The 20,686-nt window shown below is 39.5% G+C and overlaps 1 protein-coding gene across 5 annotated transcripts in view; it reads right to left on the bottom strand.

Annotated features, from left to right (window-relative positions):
- CDK14 (cyclin dependent kinase 14) overlaps nt 1–20,686 on the bottom strand; it is a 621,136-nt gene that overhangs the window by 211,592 nt on the left and 388,858 nt on the right. For all 5 annotated transcript variants that reach the window (XM_066353824.1, XM_066353828.1, XM_066353826.1 and 2 more), the window contains one exon: nt 18,614–18,707. In XM_066353824.1, the coding sequence (XP_066209921.1) occupies nt 18,614–18,707 (94 nt within the window). The remainder of the gene's footprint in view (nt 1–18,613; nt 18,708–20,686) is intronic.

Below are 20,686 nucleotides of genomic sequence, written 5' to 3'. Positions count from 1 at the left end.
ACTTACGGCCATTCAACTTTATGACCACAATCGCTAGCCACGACTGCTCCGCGTCTGGCAGCTCAAGTGTTGCCCAGCTGGGCATACGACAGTGCGGACCAGCTTCAGGCAGCACTACCATCTCCGCGTGCACCATTTCAACTGTTATCCCAGACTCGGTACAGCAATTTGTGTTTTGTGTCTTGGATATTTTCCATCAAACTGTTTCCTCCCAAGAGGAAATTGTCTTTGCAAATCTTAAACCAGTTGTACTGGTAATGCAGTGTTTTACTTAAACCTGACGAATGTTAAAATAAGAAACAAAACGGTGTAGAGATGATACAAATGGCATAAAATGAACAAAGAAAATTATGATATATAACAATAATGAAAGAAAATTATGATAAAATATGACTTAAAGATTTTTAGAACATCATTTCATAGTACTGTACATATAGCCTATGCAACTTACGACCAAATCGTGTTACGACCGGTCTGTCGGAACCAATCGTGGTCGTAAGTCGAGCACTAGCTGTACTTAGTCTGACTGGAAATGATTCCTATATTCTGGAGAGTATGTCTACACACTATCTAGGTTTTCAGCTTGCCACAAAATGCCAGGAAGTTTAAAATGTGCATAACATTTTGAAGTATAACATGACATGAATCTTTAAGAGTGGTGTTTCTTAACCAGGAGGGCTCATCAGCCAGGGCGTGCTGTGTATCTGAATGCAGAGTCCTATCCCCTGAGACTGGCTCTGAGGCCCATGTGGGGTCTACAAATGGGTTTTCATAAAATGATTTCCAAGTCATTCTCATGCATATTCCTGGTTACAAATCAGAGCAACACAAGCAGCCAACTACAGAAGAGGATTGTGATGAAAGAATTGGCAGAGATAGGATTCAGTCTCAGTGCTGCACATATCAAACATGTCTTCTGAGGCAAGTTCATACAATCCCAGAAGATAGTTTTCTCAGCTATAAGACAATAGTAATAGTACCTACCCTTTCTCGGTCATGGGATCAAAGGAAAGGTATTAGTTACCTGCTGCTGTGGAACGAGTTACTCCAAAACCTAGCAACCTGAAGTAACATTGATGATCTCTCAGGTTTTGTTTTTTTTGTCAAGCAGCACCTTAGCTGCTGCTCAGGGTGTCGTAGAGGCAGCAGTAGAAGCATTAACCAAGGCTGCGGCTAAACAGGAGTGAAGGGAAGGAGCCCCTTCACTTCACAGTAGTGAACGAGAGGAGCCACTTCGTAGCTCACTCATGTGGTAGCTGCATCAGGTCTTCACTGGATGGGGGCTGAGCACATCAGTTCCTTGACATGAGGGTCCCTCCAGCGCGACTTGCAACACTGCAGCTGGCTAGCCTCAGAGTGAGCGGGTGAGACAAAGAGAGGGCAAGCAGGAAGGAAGTAGCAATCTTTTCGTAACAGTCTTAGAAATAATATCCGATCACTTCTGCCATAGCCTGTGAAGCGAGGCTCTGGGTCCAGCCTCAGGGGCGGGGATGACTTAAGGGCACAGTCACAGGAGGTGCGGAGCCCTGGGAGTCATCTTACCCGCTACCTTCCACAAGAGGTAACGGATGTGATGTTCTGAGAAAGACTTATCTGTAGGAGCACACTGCAAGGAAAAAACAACTTAAGGCAGAATTTGAGTTATAAAAATCTACTTTTGGGTAACATTCTGAGAATTGGCTAAGTGTCACCACCCCCTCGCTTGCCTCAGATGTGTCACACTGTGGCAAGATTTCACCATCCCCTTCAGTCTGACACATCTGTGAACTTGTTAGTCAAAAAAAAGGAGAAAAGGAGTGTGGGCAAACGAGTGGCTTCGTGACCCACCCAGTAACACTGCGGCGATTCACACTCGCATATTACAGCAAGCAGAACAGCCGTGGCTGCCAGCAGTATGGGAAAACACAACCAAAAAACTCAGCAGCTTGAAAAGATTGTTTTCCAGATTGTTTTTATTCCTACAAAGCTATTTATCAGCTCAACTTGGTGATATGCCCTAATGAAAATTTACATGATTTCAGTTATGGAGTTTTAAAACACGGCTCCAACATTCTTGACCGTCTTCCCATCTAGAACTGGGCTCTATTCCTCTCCCCTTGACTCCAGGTGAGGATTTGTGGCTGCTTTGATGGATAGCAAGTCGCTGTGTGACTTCTGAGGCTAAGCTAAGAGAAACCATGAGGTTTCCATCTGGTCCTCTGAAGACACCCACTCCTGGAACCCAATCACCACCCCCGGTGGAGCTCACTAGCCCACATGGAGACAGCCTGTTTAGGGCCCTAAGACCCCAGGAGGAGAGAGATTTCGGCAGCCCCCTGCTGCTCCTGTTTCTCCCTGCTTCCATGCCACCCCCACCTGTGTGAAACCATCAGAGGCCTCAGGCCCACAACTGCCCCACTGCCTCCTTACTGAACTCCTGAATCTGAAACCATGACAAGCAACTTTTCAAAATAACTACTACGTATTGATTTAATCCGGTTTTGAGGTGGTTACGTGACAAGAAATAACTGCAACAGCTGGTGAATAGTTATATATTGACAATAAAGTCATGTATAAACAAAAACGGTAGTATAAAACAGAGGTATGTTAGGTTAAAAACGTTTTAAGAACATTTAAGACTCGTAGACCACAGATGTGAATGACTGCCTCCAGAAATGTCTTTGGTAAAACCACTACAATCGGAAAGTCCTTACAGGTAAGACGGGTATGCTGTGAAGCAATCCTATGTTAATAGTAACAGAAACTATTAGGATCATAGAAATCAGGGATACAGCATTCCTATTTCTGTAAATTCTATCTGACCAACAACTGATCAACAAATATGGTCAGCAACTCCCTTCCTCTCTTGTCTTCGCACAGTTGCAAACCATCTGGTAACATACCAGCACTGCAGATATTAGCCACACTCTCCAGCAGCAGCCCACTGTGTTAGCCATACACCTCCCTTTCGTTTAAGAATCAGGTAGATCACGACATCTTCAAACTCCTCTTTTCTCCTCTACCATAGTTATTCAAATCTTCCTCTCCTTCCTTCCCTTCCGCCTTTCTTATCTTTCAGAAAAATTTTTCATTCTCATTTTCAGGTGCCATCTCCCCCACCCATGCTTCGGGTTACGGTTCCAGCTAAGATCCTGGACACAGACCAGGATCAGGAAGCATCCTTCCCACTCTTGCCTACTTCGACATGTTGAGCCATCAAACATGCTTTCTTTTATCTTTGGTGTCTTTTACCTTACAAACATCCTGGCCTTCATTATTTTGTAAATATTTATGACATATGATACAATCTGTACATCTTGATTTTTAAAGTACTCTAAAGGTGACATCCATCATTTTCACTCAGCTGATTCTCAATGAAATTGTTTATACAACATTTCCAACTTTTTACTACTCACTTTTTAAACTGATTATAATCTGACTTTAAATACTCAACAGTATTGGAGCTACTTCCTCAGAAGTTACCACCCAGTGGCCTCTTCTCAGCTCCACTCTCCACTGACCACACTGTAGTTATTTGATGTGATTGATAATTTTTTTTTTCCTTCTTGAAATACTACTTTTGTCTTTACAGAAAAAGCCCTCTGGCTCTCTTCATCTCCTGGATATTCTTTGTCTGTTCTGTTCTCTCCTCTAAACCATCATCCACTCTCCAAAACAGAAACATTTCCCACTTTCTTCACCAACATTTCTGTTACAATAAATCAGGAAGCCTGTATCTCTAGCTGCATCATAACTGCATTCTGAAACATGCACACAGGTGTCCTCAAACTCTAGTGGTTGGTTCTCCCAATCTGCTTTCTGAAGAGTATAAGATAATAGGAATTTAATGCTTCACACAAAGAAAGGACTTCTCAATAAGAAAATGCTTAGCCACAGCCTGTTGGCTCAGTGGTAGAGCGTCAGGATGTCTACCACTGAGCCAACGTGTCCAGCGTGTGGATGTCCCAGGTTCGATTCTCAGTCAGGGCACACAGGAGAAACGACCATCTGTTTCTCCACCCTTCTCCCTCTCCCTTTTCTCTATCTCTCTCTTCCCCTCCCACAGCCAAGGCCCCATTGGAGCAAGTTGTCCCGGGTGCTGAGGATGGTTCCATGGCCTCACCTCAGGTGCTAAAATGGTTCTAGTTGCAACTGAGCAATGCCTCAGATGGGCAGAGCACCGCCCCCTAGTGGGGTTGCCGGGTGGATCCCAGTTGATTGCATGTGGGAGTGTGTCTCTCTACCTCCCCGCTTTTTACTTAAAAAAGAAAAAAGAAAATACTTTATATAAAGGAGGTCAAAGTAACAAGAATATTAGAAATGTCCTTCATGCACTAGAAAGAATGATCCTTAATTCACCAAATCCAGACTTGAGAACTCTAGCCTTAATAATTGTTATTGTTAAGCACACACAAGTGGCTATTCCCGCCACCTAAATGCTCTGATCCCTGGTATCTGCATGCCTTGTGCCATCACTATCTTCACTGAATACACAAGTTACTGCCTTCTGAGAGAGACCTCCCCAGAATGCCATGTATCAAGTAGCTTCTCTCACGCAATACTTAACGAGTCCTGTTATGTATGTATTTGCTTATTGTCCATCGTCCTGCACAGGAAAATGAGAGTCTCTGAGAGCAGAAACTCTGTTTTGTGCATTGCTGTCTCCTAGAACAGGAACCGTCACACCTGTGCCGCAGAGTGAGTGCTGAAGGATGCTGGAAATGACCTGAAGCCAATCTAGTAATGGTAGTGATGATACAAATCTGTGATATTAATATTCCACCTTAACAGTGTGGCTGCTACATACAATGGGATAAGGAATCAGCATCAGCTTTCTCTTACATTCTATATGCCTGTCCTAGCCAATCATGAAACCTCAGGGTTATGGTTCCAGCTAAGATCTGGACACAGAACCAGGATCAGGAAGCAAGGGTGGAAACTGGGTCTCCACAGTCAGTCCACTGTAAAACAGAGGCTGGCTTAAGGAGTGACTTGACTCAAAGGCCCTGCTAAGTAAGTAGTAGCTTTCTAAGTTGCAAGTAGGTCTCTCTCTCTCTCTCTCTCTCTCTCTCTCTCACTCTCACACACACACACACACACACACACACACGGAAGAAAACATTTTAACAACTGTACCAGTCAAATAATATGCAATAGGTTAACAAACAACTGGTGGGTGAAATTCCATTGCAATTCAGAAGACTCAAGAGACGGAAAGGTGAGACCCTCAGGGTTAACAACATTCAAAGGTAGAGAGAAAAAGGACAGGGCCCCTGAACAGAATGATGCTGGTCCCTCTGTCCTGGCTGCTGTACACTGGGCCATGAACCACACAGCCCAGAGTACCTGCCAGAGGTCCCACACAGCTGTGCAAGCACTCTCTGCCATTTGTTCAGCTGCTGGAGAGAGAGAGAGAGAGAGAGAGAGAGAGAGAGAGAGAGAGATTCCCAGGGCTCCACCAAGCAGATTGTTTTTTTCAATTCAGGATGTAATCAGAACACAAATTTTTTATTAGTTCTGATTTTGTCACTGAATATATATTTACCTAGATGAACACATCTACAGATTATTTTTGCAATTAATGGAGGTGAACAGATTATACCACATTAAAAAATGGGTAGTGCTGAAAAAATATAAATCACTGTTTTGACTTAAGATAAGAGTTATTAGCCCTGGCCGGTTGGCTCAGCGGTAGAGCATTGGCCTAGCGTGCGGAGGACCCGGGTTCGATTCCCGGCCAGGGCACATAGGAGAAGCGCCCACTTGCTTCTCCACCCCTCTGCCGCGCTTTCCTCATTGTCTCTCTCTTCCCCTCCCGCAGCTGAGGCTCCATTGGAGCAAAGATGGCCCGGGCGCTGGGCATGGCTCTGTGGCCTCTGCCTCAGGCGCTAGAGTGGCTCTGGTCGCAATATGGCAATGCCCAGGATGGGCAGAGCATCGCCCCCTGGGGGGCAGAGCACCGCCCCTGGTGGGCGTGCCGGGTGGATCCCGGTCGGGCGCATGCGGGAGTCTGTCTGACTGTCTCTCCCTGTTTCCAGCTTCAGAAAAATTAAAAAAAAAAAAAAAAAAAAAAAAAAAAAAGATAAGAGTTATTGCTTAGAGAACAAGGTACTCATTCACCTGGCAATTCAAAGTATCTTAAATTATTTTGTCAAAATTCTATCACTTCCCTTTTCTTGTGAATGAGCATCATGAGTTAATGATGAAAATGATTTAATGGTAGAATCTCAAATTATAGCATAGTCAGTTCACCTTAAATATATCAACAGAGTTATTATGTTGTAGAAATGAATTCATTGGACTTGTTAAAAATGTGAACTGTTCCTTTCCACCAAAAAACAGAAAAGGAAAAAGAAGGAAGAAAAAAACACCTAAAGAAAAATATAAAGGCTTTACTGATGGAACATTGTTGCTTTTCTCATTTGTTAATAAAGACTCAGCATGTGGGAGTTAATTGTATTAGTTTATCTTCGGTAACAAGCTAGTAACTTTGTGCTTCAAACTTATTAACCACCTTTCTTTTTTTTTTTTTTTTTTTTTTAATAATTTTATTTTTTTAATGGGGTGACATCAATAAATCAGGATACATATATTCAAAGATAACAAGTCCAGGTAATCTTGTCGTTCAATTATGTTGCATACCCACCACCCAAAGTCAGATTGTCCTCTGTCAACTTCTATCTTGTTTTCTTTGTGCCCCTCCCCACCCCCTTTCCCTCTTCCATTCGCCCCGCCCCCCCGTAACCACCACACTCTTATCAATGTCTCTTAGTTTCACTATTATGTCCCACCTACGTATGGAATAATACAGTTCCTGGTTTTTTCTGATTTACTTATTTCACTTCGTATCATGTTATCAAGATCCCACCATTTTGCTGTAAATGTTCCGATGTCATCATTTCTTACGGCTGAGTAGTATTCCATAGTGTATATGTGCCACATCTTCTTTATCCAGTCATCTATTGATGGGCTTTTTGGTTGTTTCCATGTCCTGGCCACTGTGAACAATGCTGCAATAAACATGGGGCTGCATGTGTCTTTACGAATCAATGTTTCTGAGTTTTTGGGATATATACCCAGTAGAGGGATTGCTGGGTCATAAGGTAGTTCTATTTTCAGTTTTTTGAGGAACCACCATACTTTCTTCCATAATGGTTGTACTACTTTACATTCCCACCAACAGTGTATGAGGGTTCCTTTTTCTCCACAGCCTCTCCAACATTTGCTATTACCTGTCTTGCTAATAACAGCTAATCGAACAGGTGTGAGGTGGTATCACAGTGCCGTTTTGATTTGCATTTCTCTAATAGCTAAAGAAGATGAGCATCTTTTCATATATCTGTTGGCCATTTGTATTTCTTCCTGGGAGAAGTGTCTATTCATATACTCTTCCCATTTTTTTATTGGATTGTTTGTTTGTTTGTTGTTGAGTTTTATGAGTTCTTTGTATATTTTGGATATTAGGCCCTTATCTGAGCTGTTGTTTGAAAATATCATTTCCCATTTAGTTGGCTTTCTGTTTATTTTGTTATCAGTTTCTCTTGCTGAGCAAAAACTTCTTAGTCTGATGTAGTCCCATTCATTAATTTTTGCCTTCACTTCTCTTGCCTGTGGAGTCAAATTCATAAAATGCTCTTTAAAACCCAGGTCCAAGAGTTGAGTACCTATGTCTTCTTCTATGTACTTAATTGTTTCAGGTCTTATGTTTAGATCTTTGATCCATTTTGAGTTAATTTTTGTACAGGGGGAGAGACTGTAGTCCAGTTTCATTCTTTTGCATGTGGCTTTCCAGTTTTCCCAGCACCATTTATTGAAGAGGCTTTCTTTTCTCCATTGTGTGTTGTTGGCCCCTTTATCAAAAATTATTTGACTATATATATGTGGTTTTATTTCTGGACTTCCTATTCTGTTCCATTGGTCTGAGTGTCTATTTTTCTGCCAATACCATGCTGTTTTGATTGTCGTGGCCCTATAATATAGTTTGAAGTCAGGTATTGTAATGCCCCCAGCTTCATTCTTTTTCTTTAGGATTGCTTTGGCTATTCGGGGTTTTTTATAGTTCCATATAAATCTGATGATTTTTTGCTCTATTTCTTTAAAAAACGTCATTGGAAGTTTGATGGGAATTGCATTAAATTTGTATATTGCTTTAGGTAATATAGCCATCTTGATTATATTTATTCTTCCTAGCCAAGAACAAGGTATATTCTTCTATCTCATTATATCTTTTTCGAATTCCCTTAACAATGGTTTATAGTTTTCATTATATAAGTCCTTTACATTCTTTGTTATGTTTATTCCTAAGTATTTTATTTTTTTTTGTTGCAATCGTGAAGGGGATTATTCTTTTGAGTTCCTTCTCAGTTGTTTCATTGTTGGCATATAGAAAGGCTATTGACTTCTGTATGTTAATTTTGTATCCTGCGACCTTACTGTATTGGCTTATTGTTTCTAGTAGTCTTTTTGTGGATTCTTTGGGGTTTTCGATGTATAGGATCAAATCATCTGCAAAAAGTGATACCTTTACTTCTTCTTTTCCGATATGGATGCCTTTTATTTCTTTGTCTTGTCTGATTGCTCTGGCTAGAACCTCTAGTACCACATTAAATAAGAGTGGAGAGAGTGGACAACCCTGTCTTGTTCCTGATTTAAGGGGGAAAGCCTTCAGTTTAGTGCCATTTAATATGATGTTAGCTGATGGTTTATCATATATGGCCTTTATCATGTTGAGATATTTTCCTTCTATACCCATTTTGTTGAGAGTCTTAAACATAAAATTGTGTTGTATTTTATCGAAAGCCTTTTCTGTGTCTATTGATAAGATCATGTGGTTTTTGTTCTTTGTTTTGTTGATATGGTGTATTATGTTAACCGTTTTATGTATGTTGAACCATCCTTGAGATTCTGGGATGAATCCCACTTGATCATGATGTATTATTTTTTTAATATGTTGTTGTATTCGATTTGCTAGTATTTTGTTTAGTATTTTAGCATCTGTATTCATTAGAGATATTGGTCTGTAGTTTTCTTTTTTTGTGCCATCCTTGCCTGGTTTTGGTATGAGGGTTATGTTGGCCTCATAAAATGTGTTTGGAAGTATTGCTTCTTCTTCAATTTTTTGGAAGACTTTGAGTAGAATAGGAACCAAGTCTTCTTTGAATGTTTGATAAAATTCGCTTGTATGGCCGTCAGGGCCTGGACTTTTATTTTTGGGGAGGTTTTTAATGGATTTTTCTATTTCTTCTCTACTGATAGGTCTGTTTAGGCTTTCTGCTTCTTCTTGACTCAGTCTAGGAAGGTTGTATTGTTCTAGGAATTTATCCATTTCTTCTAGGTTGTTGAATTTAGTGGCATAAAGTTTTTCATAGTATTCTACAATAATTCTTTGTATATCTACGGTGTCCGTGGTGATTTCTCCTCTTTCATTTTGGATTTTGTTTATATGAGTTCTTTCTCTTTTTTCCTTGGTAAGTCTTGCCAAGGGTTTGTCAATTTTGTTGATCTTTTCAAAGAACCAGCTCCTTGTTCTATTAATTTTTTCTATAGTTTTTCTATTCTCTAATTCATTTATTTCTGCTCTGATTTTTATTATCTCCTTTCTTCGGCTGGTTTTGGGTTTTCTTTGTTCTTCTTTTTCTAGTTCCTTAAGGTGGGAAGTTAAGTGGTTCACTTGGGCTCTCTCTTGTTTGTTCATATATGCCTGATGTGATATGAACTTCCCTTTTATCACTGCTTTTGCTGTATCCCATAGATTCTGATATGTCGTATTGTCATTTTCATTAGTCTGTATATATCTTTTGATCTCTGCACTTATTTCTTCTTTGACCCATTCATTTTTTAAAAGTATGTTGTTTAGTTTCCACATTTTTGTGGGATTTTTTTCCTCTTTTTTGCAGTTGAAGTCTAGTTTCAAGGCTTTATGATCAGAAAATATGCTTGGTACAACTTCAATTTTTCTGAATTTGCTGATGTTGTTTTTGTGGCCCAACATATGGTCAATTCTTGAGAATGATCCGTGTACACTGGAGAAAAATGTATACTCAGTCACTTTGGGATGAAATGTCCTGTAGATGTCTATCATATCCAGGTGCTCTAGTGTTTTGTTTAAGGCCACTATGTCTTTGTTGATTCTCTGTTTGGATGACCGATCTAGAGCCGTCAGCGGTGTATTGAGGTCTCCAAGTATGATTGTGTTTTTGTCAGTTTTTGTTTTAAGATCAATAAGTAGCTGTTTTATATATTTTGGTGCTCCTTGGTTTGGTGCATATATATTAAGAATTGTTATGTCTTCTTGATTCAGTGTCCCCTTAGCCATTATGAAATGGCCATTTTTGTCTCTGAGTACTTTTCCTGTCTTGTAGTCAGCATTATCCAATATGAGTATTGCTATGCCTGCTTTTTTTTGGATGTTATTCGCTTGGAGTATTGTTTTCCAGCCTTTCACTTTGAATTTGTTTTTATCCTTGTTACTTAGATAAGTTTCCTGTAGGCAGCATACAGTTGGATTTTCTTTTTTAATCCATTCTGCTACTCTGTGCCTTTTTATTGGTGAGTTTAATCCGTTTACATTTAGTGCAATTATTGATACTTGTGAGTTCCCTATTGCCATTTTATATCTTGCTGTTAGTTTTGTGTCTTGTTTGATCCTTCTCTTTCGTTTTTCTATCTTTTGTTTTTATTTGGTTGTATTCCATACATCTTTCCTCTGTTGCTATCTTTTTTATCTCATGTGCTTCTGTGGTGGTTTTTTCAATGGTGGTTACCTTTGAGCAATGAAAAGGGTCCCTATCCTGTTCATTGTAGCAAACTATTTTGTGAGTACTTTTGCACTCCATCGTCCTTTGCTACTGTTAATCTCCATCTTCTACCCCTCTTTCTTTTTGTTGTTATCACAGTTTAAGTTTGGTTTTATTGTGTTCTTCTAGGAGCTTTTACTTGTGGCTCTGTTTTTTTTGTTGTTGTTCTCTGTATCTGACTGGAGAACCCCCTTTAGTAATTCCTGGAGTGGGGGTTTTCTGATGATAAATTCCCTCATCTTTTCTGTATCTGTGAATGTTTTTATTTCTCCTTCATATTTGAAGGATAGCTTTGATGGGTATAGTATTCGTGGCTGAAAGTTCCTCTCTTTCAGGACTTTAAATATTGGGGTCCACTCTCTTCTAGCTTGTAGAGTTTCTGCTGAGAAATCTGATGATAATCTAATGGGCCTTCCTTTATATGTTGTATTCTTCTTTTCCCTGGCTGCCTTGAGAATTTTTTCTTTGCTGTTGGTTTGTGTCAATTTCATTATGATATGCCTTGGAGTAGGTTTGTTGGGGTTAAGAAAACTCGGAATTCTGTTTGCTTCTTGAACTTGAGGCTTTAGTTCTTTCCACAGGCTTGGGAAGTTCTCATCTATTATTTGTTTGAGTATGTTCTCCATTCCATTTTCTCTCTCTTCTCCCTCTGATATACCTATTATTCTTATGTTATTCTTTTTGATGGAGTCAGATAATTCTTGTAGGGCTATCTCATTTTTTTTAATTTTTGAGTCTCTTTCTTCTTCTCTCTGTTGTGCCTCAAGTTGCTTGTCTTCTATTTCACTAATCCTCTCTTCTATCTGACCTGTTCTATTAGCTAAGTTTGTTACTTCGTTTTTCAGCTCGTGAATTGAATTTTTCATCTCTGTTTGATTTGTTTTTATAGTTTCAATTTCCTTGGACATATATTCTTTGTGTTCATTGAGTTGTTTTCTGAGCTCCCTAAATTGCCTTTCTGTGTTTTCTTGTATATCTCGGAGGATTTTTAGGATTTCTATCTTGAATCTCTGTCATTTAGCTCCAAGGTTTCCAATATATTAAATTTTTTCTCCATAGATTTTTCCTCATCTAGCTGTGTTACCTCTCTTTCTTTTGTATCCATGATATTCGATTTTCTCTTCCTTAATGGCATCTGAGGGTGGTTTTGTTGATAGTATTAATGAGATTTAATAAAGAATAAAAGGTTAAAAAAAATAAAAAATTGAAAAGAGTTTTTTTTTAAATTAATAATGAAATAAAGAAAAATAAAATAAAATAAAAATTTTTAAAAAAGGAAATTATTCCCCCCCTCCTTTTTTCCTCTCCTCTCCTCTCCCCTCTTTCTTGAGAAAATCTTGTGGTGAACTGTGAATTATAACAAACAATGCCTGTGATGGAGGGCCTGAATTGGGGAAAAGTAATAAAGGGGCAAAAAGAAAAAAAAAAAGAAAAAGAAAAAAGAAAAAAAAAAAAAAGAAAAAAAAAGAGCGTATGGACCCACAAAAAGCAAATAAGGAAAAAATTTGGGTCAAGAATAAAATGATTTGCTTTTAGGTGTTGGTTGTCTAAGAGTTATGATGAGAGAAATAAGAGGAAAAAGGAAAAATGGGGGGACAAATTAAAAAATTACTATTGTATTTAGTGGAAAAGAACTAGATAAAATGGAGAGCCAGGGATGGGAGCACTGATAGTGAGTTAAAAAGGTGAAGTAAAATCCCCCCAAAATGCCACAAACATAAGTTTGAGTCCCAGATAAGATAATTTGTTTGTTATTGAGGTTTGAATGAGAGGAGATGCAAAGGAGAAAGGAAGAAACTAATATAGAGGGAGAAAAGAAAGAGAGAGAGAGAAAAAAAGAGGGAACCACTAAAAGAAGAAAAAAGAAAGGAGAGAGAGAGAGAGTTAAGGGTTTTGGAGTGCAACCCTCATAGAGAGAAAGGAAGAGAAGAGAAAAGATAATGGGAGATGTAACACTTATGGGTAGTGTAGTTCAAGGAGAGGAGAGAGTAAGACCGGCAGAGAGTTAATTGGCCAAATTGGAGGAGGAAAAAAAGTATCAAGAATGAAGATAAGAGAAACAAACAAACAAATATAATAAAATGGGATAGTTTATAAAGTCTGCAGATTATTCTTGATTTTGAGAGGTTATCTTCTTGCTTTTTCTTTTCTCTCCCTCTTCCTGGTCGGTGACTCTGTACCCCGGGTTCTGCCCCTTTGGCAGGCTCAGGTAGAGGTTTGCAGTTGATAAGTCTCTATGGCAATGTCATGTATTGTGCTTTAGTCTCGTTGGCAGTCGAGGCTCATTAGCATTTATAGGCTCTGACAGTGAGAGAGTCCGTGTTCCTGGAGCCTTTCTCCTGGTCTTTCCTTCCTCAATTAGTAGCCTGATAATCCAGCTATGGGGTTGCTGCTGCCTCTGCCTGGATAGTAAGATGCTCAAAGAGCTGGCAACTCCCCACTCTATTTCCACTCAGCACAGGGCTCTGGGTAAGGCTCAGTCAGTCAGAGCTGCTAGCATAATCAGGCGGGCTTTCTGCCCACTCAAAGACCTCTGGCTCTGCCACTCTGTCCGGTAACACAGGCGGGCGCCCACTTCCGGTGTGCTTGGAGGAAACTCTCACTCACTGGCTGCGCGTGCAGAGCAGGATATCCGGCCAGCAGTCTCACGCTCTGAGTGAAACCCCCAACCGCAGGGAAAAGTTGCAGCATTGGAATTGAGTCTTGCTCCGTCCCCGTGAGCAGCTTTTGCAAGGCGCTGGGGCGGCCCGAGATTCCGCTTTGGCCCACACAAAGGCCCCTGACTCTGCCCCTCTGTGCGATAACACGGGCGCGCACTGCCGAGGCACTCGGAGGAATCTCTCATTCACTATCTGCGCGCGCAAACCCGGATATGAGGCCGGCCTCGTTTCCCTCTGAGTGAAACACCCTCCAGCACAGAAAATCTCCACCGTTGGAATTAGTTCTCACTCCCTCCCATGCGTGGCTTTCCCAGGGTGCTGGGGCTGCCCAAAGACTCTGCCCTTAGCCCACAGAAAGGCCTCTGTCCCTGCCTCTCCGTGGGGCAACACGGGCACCCACTCTCGGGGCCTAGGAAGAAATCTCTCGCTCACTAACTGCGCGCACGCTGACCAGGAGACCGGGTAAAATGGCCGCCCCGCTTGTCTTTCTTTGTTTGGGTTTGGCGCGAGTGTTAGCTTGTATTGCCCGGGTTGCCACAGGATCAGTTTTTCCTCGGCTTGGATCTCCGTGCCACAGCCTGATTCGGCCGTTTGTGCCGCGGCCTGGATCTATTCACCCCCTTTGCCCGCCTCAGTTTCTATATTCACAGTTACCAGAGAAAGCCGCCCTGTTTAGGTTAGTGAGGAAGGCAGAGCATTTCTTACTTCCTATTTCCTTCGGGGTTTGGTTATATATTTAGCCAATTTTTCACTCGACCATACATTTGGGTGTATTGCGAAGCATCTGGAGGCTCCAAGTATATGTTTTTCTGTTTCTGGTTGAAGATCTTGTTAAGTTTTGGGGGAGATTTATCGGTATCGCTTCCTACCCCGCCATTACTCTGACGTCATCTCATTAACCACCTTTCTTATACAGTTCATAGGCAAATGAACGGACTTTATCCCTGCAATAAAATACCAAACCAACCCAATAATCCCATGTTTCACGACTCCTCAGAGTAATCGTTCTGGAGCAATGTTTTAGGAGAGACCAGATACACAACTGCTGCGTAAAACAGTCTTTTGTAATTTATGTGAGAAGCTTGTGAGAGTGAATTTAACTACACTTTGTCATTCCTCTTCAGACCAGACAGAACAGGTCACCATGAAAAAGCATTTTTCCCAGGGAGTCAACCATATTGGGTTAGTAGAATGTCTTCTTCCAATGACTACACAACTCCTGAGAGAGTCTGCTTGTGTAGTATGACACAGAGCTAGCATTTGCAAATTTAAACAGTTCAGTGGAGGAAATAAAATATTTAAGACGATAACATTTGCTGTCAAAAGAAGTTTGTAGATTTCTCTTTTTTTGATCATGTCTAATTCTTCTGGGTAAAACATAATATTTTAATTATAAAGCCGCAATTTTAGATGATAGTATTTATCTCTCAATTACCAAAGGGCAGTTTACTTAGAAAAAGCACTACACATGTAATGATAACCACAGTAAAAGATAAGAGTTATTACCATCAATCATGATGTTCATTTGCATGTAAGGGTCTCTGTGCTCTAATAAGAGCAAATAGTAGTTTAGGATATCAGTACTGCCATGGGAAACTTACAGTGATTTATTTCTTTGATTTAGTAAGACCCCAGTCATAGCTCAAAGGCCTCTGAATACCCATATAATTAGGAAACTATTGTCATAAAATTAAGAAATAGTAGCAAAATCTTCATACAAGGAAGCAGTTCTACAGGATAGTACCTATTGGAAATTACTTACATTATAAAAAGATACTTAAAAACTCTGACTAAGCTATATCAATAAACTATGATTTCATAAAACTCATTTATTTTCTTCTATTGTGATCAGATATACCTATATTTCTAGCATAACCATTTCCTTTTCTTTTGATTTCATTCCAAAATAATGTATAAGTGAAGATATTTCTGTATAATTTCCCTTTTGAAGCTTTCTGATTTTAAATATAGTAATTAATGATTTTAGCATAAATAGTAATTTGACAAAGTTATATAAGTATTACACAGAGTTATCAGAGAGTAAATAGTTAAGTGCAATCTGAATTTTAGAAAATTATTCTCAGAATATAATGAAGTTGTATTATTATTATCCTTGAGCCTTAACTAAATCAAAAAGTAAATATTTGAAATGTTTTTATCAATGCAAACTATAGTCAATTAAAATTCCCTCTTTTATGGCCCGGGCGCTGGGGATGGCTCTGTGGCCTCTGCCTCAGGCACTAGAGTGGCTCTGGTCGCAACATGGTGACGCCCCGGAGGGGCAGAGCATCGCCCCCTGGTGGGCAGAGCATCGCCCCTGGTGGGCGTGCTGGGTGGATCCCGGTCGGGCGCATGCGGGAGTCTGTCTGACTGTCTCTCCCTGTTTCCAGCTTCAGAAAAATGAAAAATGAAAAAAATATATATTAAAATTCCCTCTTTTGCTCTTATTTTTCAATGATATAATATATAAACAAGTATAATATATTATATTTTTAAGAAAATAACTAGAGAAACGTTCTTTAAAATAATTAAATAAAAATAAAGTATGGAGGCCCTGGTCGGTTGGCTCAGTGGTAGAGCGTCAGCCTGGTGTGCGGAAGTCCCGGGTTCGATTCCCGGCCAGGGCACACAGGAGAGGCGCCCATCTGCTTCTCCACCCCTCCCCCTCTCCTTCCTCTCTGTCCCTCTCTTCCCCTCCCGCAGCTGAGTCTCCATTGGAGCAAAAGATGGCCCGGGCGCTGGGGATGGCTCCTTAGCCTCTGCCCCAGGCACTAGAGTGGCTCTGGTAGCGACAGAGTGACGCCCCGGATGGGCAGAGCATCGCCCCCTGGTGGGTGTGCCGCGTGGATCCCGGTCGGGTGCATGCGGGAGTCTGTTTGACTACCTCCCCATTTCCAGCTTCAGAAAAATACAAAAAAAAAAAAAAAAAGTATGGAGTACTATAAAAGCCAAAATATATGTTTATAAAAACTATACATTGATGCTGAGGGCCATAAAATATGAATAAAGGAATATAATTTATTCTTGAATGGGAAAGCTCAATATTATATCATTTCTTTCTAATAAAATCTACAGACTCAGTAGAATCTCACTGAAATCAGTAAGAGATTCTCTTGAGAACAGGGAAAAGAAAGTATCTGTGAGTTTAGATAAAAGGATGGATGTGTAAGAATTAATAGATTTATGAAAATTAATGTTTATTGAATTAAGGACATTCAAGTCTAATAATTCTCAAGTAATAAGATATTGTACAAAGGAAGTTTCTGGCAGCACTGTTTAACAGTTAATAACTGTAAACAAACTATGCAAATATCTTATCCGTACAATGAAACTCTCCTGTCATTAAGAATGATCATAAGTCTCTAGATTTATTATTCAATGAAAGATGTTGATTACATATTGTTAAGTAAAAAATAGAAAGTTACAAAACAGTACACAAGATATTCAATTTTCTTAACATGTGTAGAAATGGAGGATATGTATCAACACACTAAATGTGATTTTCTCTGAGTAATAGAAAAAAGAGTGATTTTTCAACTTTTCTACTTTGTGATATTGTGGGGATCTTCCATTACAAAGATGTATTATTATTATAATCATAAAACATTATTTTATTATTCTGTGTGGAAATTTATGGATAACAAATAATAACTATAATTAAGAAAAGTGGCTAAAAAAGAAGATGCTTGTATATGCTGTTTAGAAGAGACCCACTTCAGATCAGAAGGCACACAGACAGAAAGTAAAGGGATGGAAAAAGATAATTAGACTAAAATATATTTTAAAACAAAGGTTATAAGAGTAAAAGAAGTATATTACATAATGATAAAGGGATCAATCCAACAAGAGGATATAACCCTTGTAAACATTTATACATCCAACACAGAAGCACCCAAATATATAAAGCAAATACTGATGGACCTAAAGGGAGATGGGTAATCACACAGTCATAGTAGGGGACCTTAACATCCCCTTGACATTGATGGATAGATCTTCCAGACAGAAAATCAACAGGGTATTTACTATGGGTTAGGCATAGTTCTAACAGCACTTCATATATAATAAGACAATTATTCCTCAAAACAACCTATGGGGTAGGTGTTACTATTACCCTTCATTTCTGCCATGGGAAAACTAAGGCTCAGAGAGCTAAGTTCCTTGCCCAAGGTGACAGATCAAGAGATAAACCCAGATCATCTGGATCTAGGATACATTTTATTTTTATTTTTTGCATATTTAAAAAATTTAAATATTTAAAAATTTAAAATACAGTAGAGAGTTCCTGTATACCCCTCACCAGTTTCCCCTACTGCTAAAATATTACATTATATGAAACATTTGCCGTAAGTGAGAAACACTTATCGGTATGCTGAGAGAAACTAAACTGCACACTCTCCTTGGATTTCACCAGCTCTTCCCTAATGTCCTTTTCCTGTTCCAGGATTCCATCCAGGACACCACATCACATTAAGTGGTCATGCCTTCATAGCTTCCTTTGGGCTATGACAGTTTCTCAGACTGTCCCTGTTTTGATGACCTTTACAATTTTGAAGAGTACTAGTCAGATAATGTGTAGAATGTCCTTCAGTCTGGCTTTGTGCAATCTACTTTTCATGATTCAACTGAAGTTATGGTTTTGGTAGGAAGATCAAAGAAGTGTCATTCTCCAAACATTATATGAAGGGTCCATGCTAGCAACAGGACGATAACCTGGAAGACTAGCTGAGATACTATTCGCCTGGTTTCTCCATTTTAATGTTACTATTCTCTCCTCTCCTCTCCTATCTTACCATGCTCTGCTTTATGGAAAAAAGTTACCGATCAAAGCCACATTCAAGTGGGTGGAGATGGGAAGGAGTTAAGCTACACTTACCTGAAGGGGGTACAGCTATATAAATTATTTGCAGCTTTTCTGTCTGAGCTCCCATTTTTACCCACTATTCTGTAGCGCCTATGACTTCCTGTCCCTTCTAACCATTTTGTTGTCCTATTAATGTGCAGTTGTTCAAAAGCATAATTAACTAACTTCTGACTTTTCAAATGTCCAAAAATATGTTAGAATGAAATGGGCAACCAATAAATTTGTTTAAAATTATTTTCCACAACCACTGTGGAATGTGGCACTAAGGGATGAGTTAGAAACCAATTTTTCGCAAAAGCATTCTGTAAAGAACTTACCAGAAATATCCGTTCAAGCTGATCCTGAATGTCTTTCATTCCTGGAAAAGCAGCAACTCCTTGAATCATTTCAACAAAGATGCAGCCAACTCCCCTAAAGAGAGAAGAAACAATTGTTACAGAAACTTCAATATGTTCTGCTTAGAAAAGTAAATCTGGAATTAGAAGATTTACCCCTACAGAGGAAAAGGAATGAATAAATACCATTCTCAGTGAGTACCAAACGCTGTGACACACACACCTAGATCCCACAACTTTCTTTTCCCTCTCTGTCTACTGCCCTGTACAGAATTCAAATAGATGTAACTACACTGTGCTCAGAAAAAGGTTGGATACAATAAAAAGGTAAAACTTGGTGGTTCCACCTTACTTACAGAATACAGTCCAATGAGCTCCTTAGCCTGATAGAGAAAGCTACCACAGTCTTGTTTAATATTCTTTTCCAACTCTATTTCACAAATTCATAATGTAGTCTTCTCTCTCATTGTCCAGGGCTCAAACACCTCTGCATTAATATTATCCAGGAAACTTAAAAACTGCAAATGATCTGAACACAAACCCCAAGGATTCTGTTTCAATCAATCTGGGCTGGAGTCCAGGCTTGACTTGGACTCTCAGGTAATTTAGGGCAAATACACTGAGGATCTCTAAGCCAGACTCATCTGCCCATGGTCCAAGCATAAACCTATACAACGTGGCTCAATCTGCTCCACTACCTAGAACTCCCCCCTTCTTCATCTGTTACTCTTGACATGTTAAGTCCAACCCATCCTCTACAATGTGATGCAAATGCCATTTCTTCCACAGGTCTTCCTTTAACACGGTATACAGAATAACTTCCTTTATGAGCTTGTTGATCAAACTTGCACTTAATATATCAGTCATCTATTATGGTCCGCTTCCTTTCCTATCAGTCATCTACTAAGGTCCACTTCCGCCTGCTATGTTCACAGTTCTAGCAAGGCAGTTCAGCAGTGTTCCAGGAGACCTTGTCTGTCAGGAAAAAACCTGCACTTAATCCAACAGGAACAACCAATCCATTGTATAGGCAGAGAGCCAATCAGAAATCTGTGCTGGGACTTTGGAGACCAGGGCACTTGGGAGCAGAATGGAAAAAAACTAGCATATGTAGATTAGTGGCAGAGAAGTAGCAAGAATGGCCAACTTCCTTTAGATGAAGTCCCCTGAACTGATCTGGTTCCTGCCTTCCCAAGGCCTGGATAACCAGACAGTCCAGTGTTTTGCTAGATCTCTCTACCTTTTGGCAATTCTCCAGGAATTTTTTAATGGCTCTACCTTGAATGAGTTTGTTTCCTGAAAGTATCCTAATAAAATCCTGAAAATATTGTGGTACTTCTTTAACTGATGTACTCATATTCAATTTAAGGTGAGCCAATCCTTGTGTCTTTAACTTATTTCAGATTCTCCAGAGGTTAAAGACAAGAGGCCTACTTCTCTAGAGCTATCCCAGTCGTTATCACAATTGTATATAAAATGATTTGAATTAAAGAAGTAATGCACTTACAGAAATCTCTTTCCTATTATGCCACATAATTTTTAAGCAAATTAAACATCAATAGTATATAGTCAAAATGAATAAAAACAAATGCAACTTTATATAAAAAAATGTCAAGTAGTAAAGAATTAATTTCAAAACCAATGTTCTACTAGGTAGGTGAGTTTTAACATTTTTCATTTAAGATTTGAGAGACAACCTAGGTATCAAGAATTCTTTATTAGCATATTAAAATACAATGATATTCTTATAAATATTGGGGCCTTAGATGTTCAGTGAAGTGTAAAATTTCTAGTTGGTGATTTTCCAAATTTTTATGCAATGAATTCATTTCTAAGACTAATAACCTACATCTTATTTAAGTTGACATAAAGTATCTTGGATCTTATATAGCTATGTGCACCTTCCTTTTGTACTATTCAGAACATAAGCCTCTATTGTCCACCTTCTGGCCATAATCTTTCCCACTACAACCTCTAACTCTGAATGCTAAGGCCCTCAGTAGAAGGCACAGCCACCCCCTGCTAAGCTGGCTGGTGGGGTGACTGTTAACACTG

This window comes from Saccopteryx leptura, chromosome 12 (assembly GCF_036850995.1).
Source record: "Saccopteryx leptura isolate mSacLep1 chromosome 12, mSacLep1_pri_phased_curated, whole genome shotgun sequence".
Lineage (NCBI taxonomy): Eukaryota > Metazoa > Chordata > Mammalia > Chiroptera > Emballonuridae > Saccopteryx > Saccopteryx leptura.
Note: the sequence above shows the minus strand (reverse complement) of the source record. Positions and strands in the feature narration are given on the sequence as shown.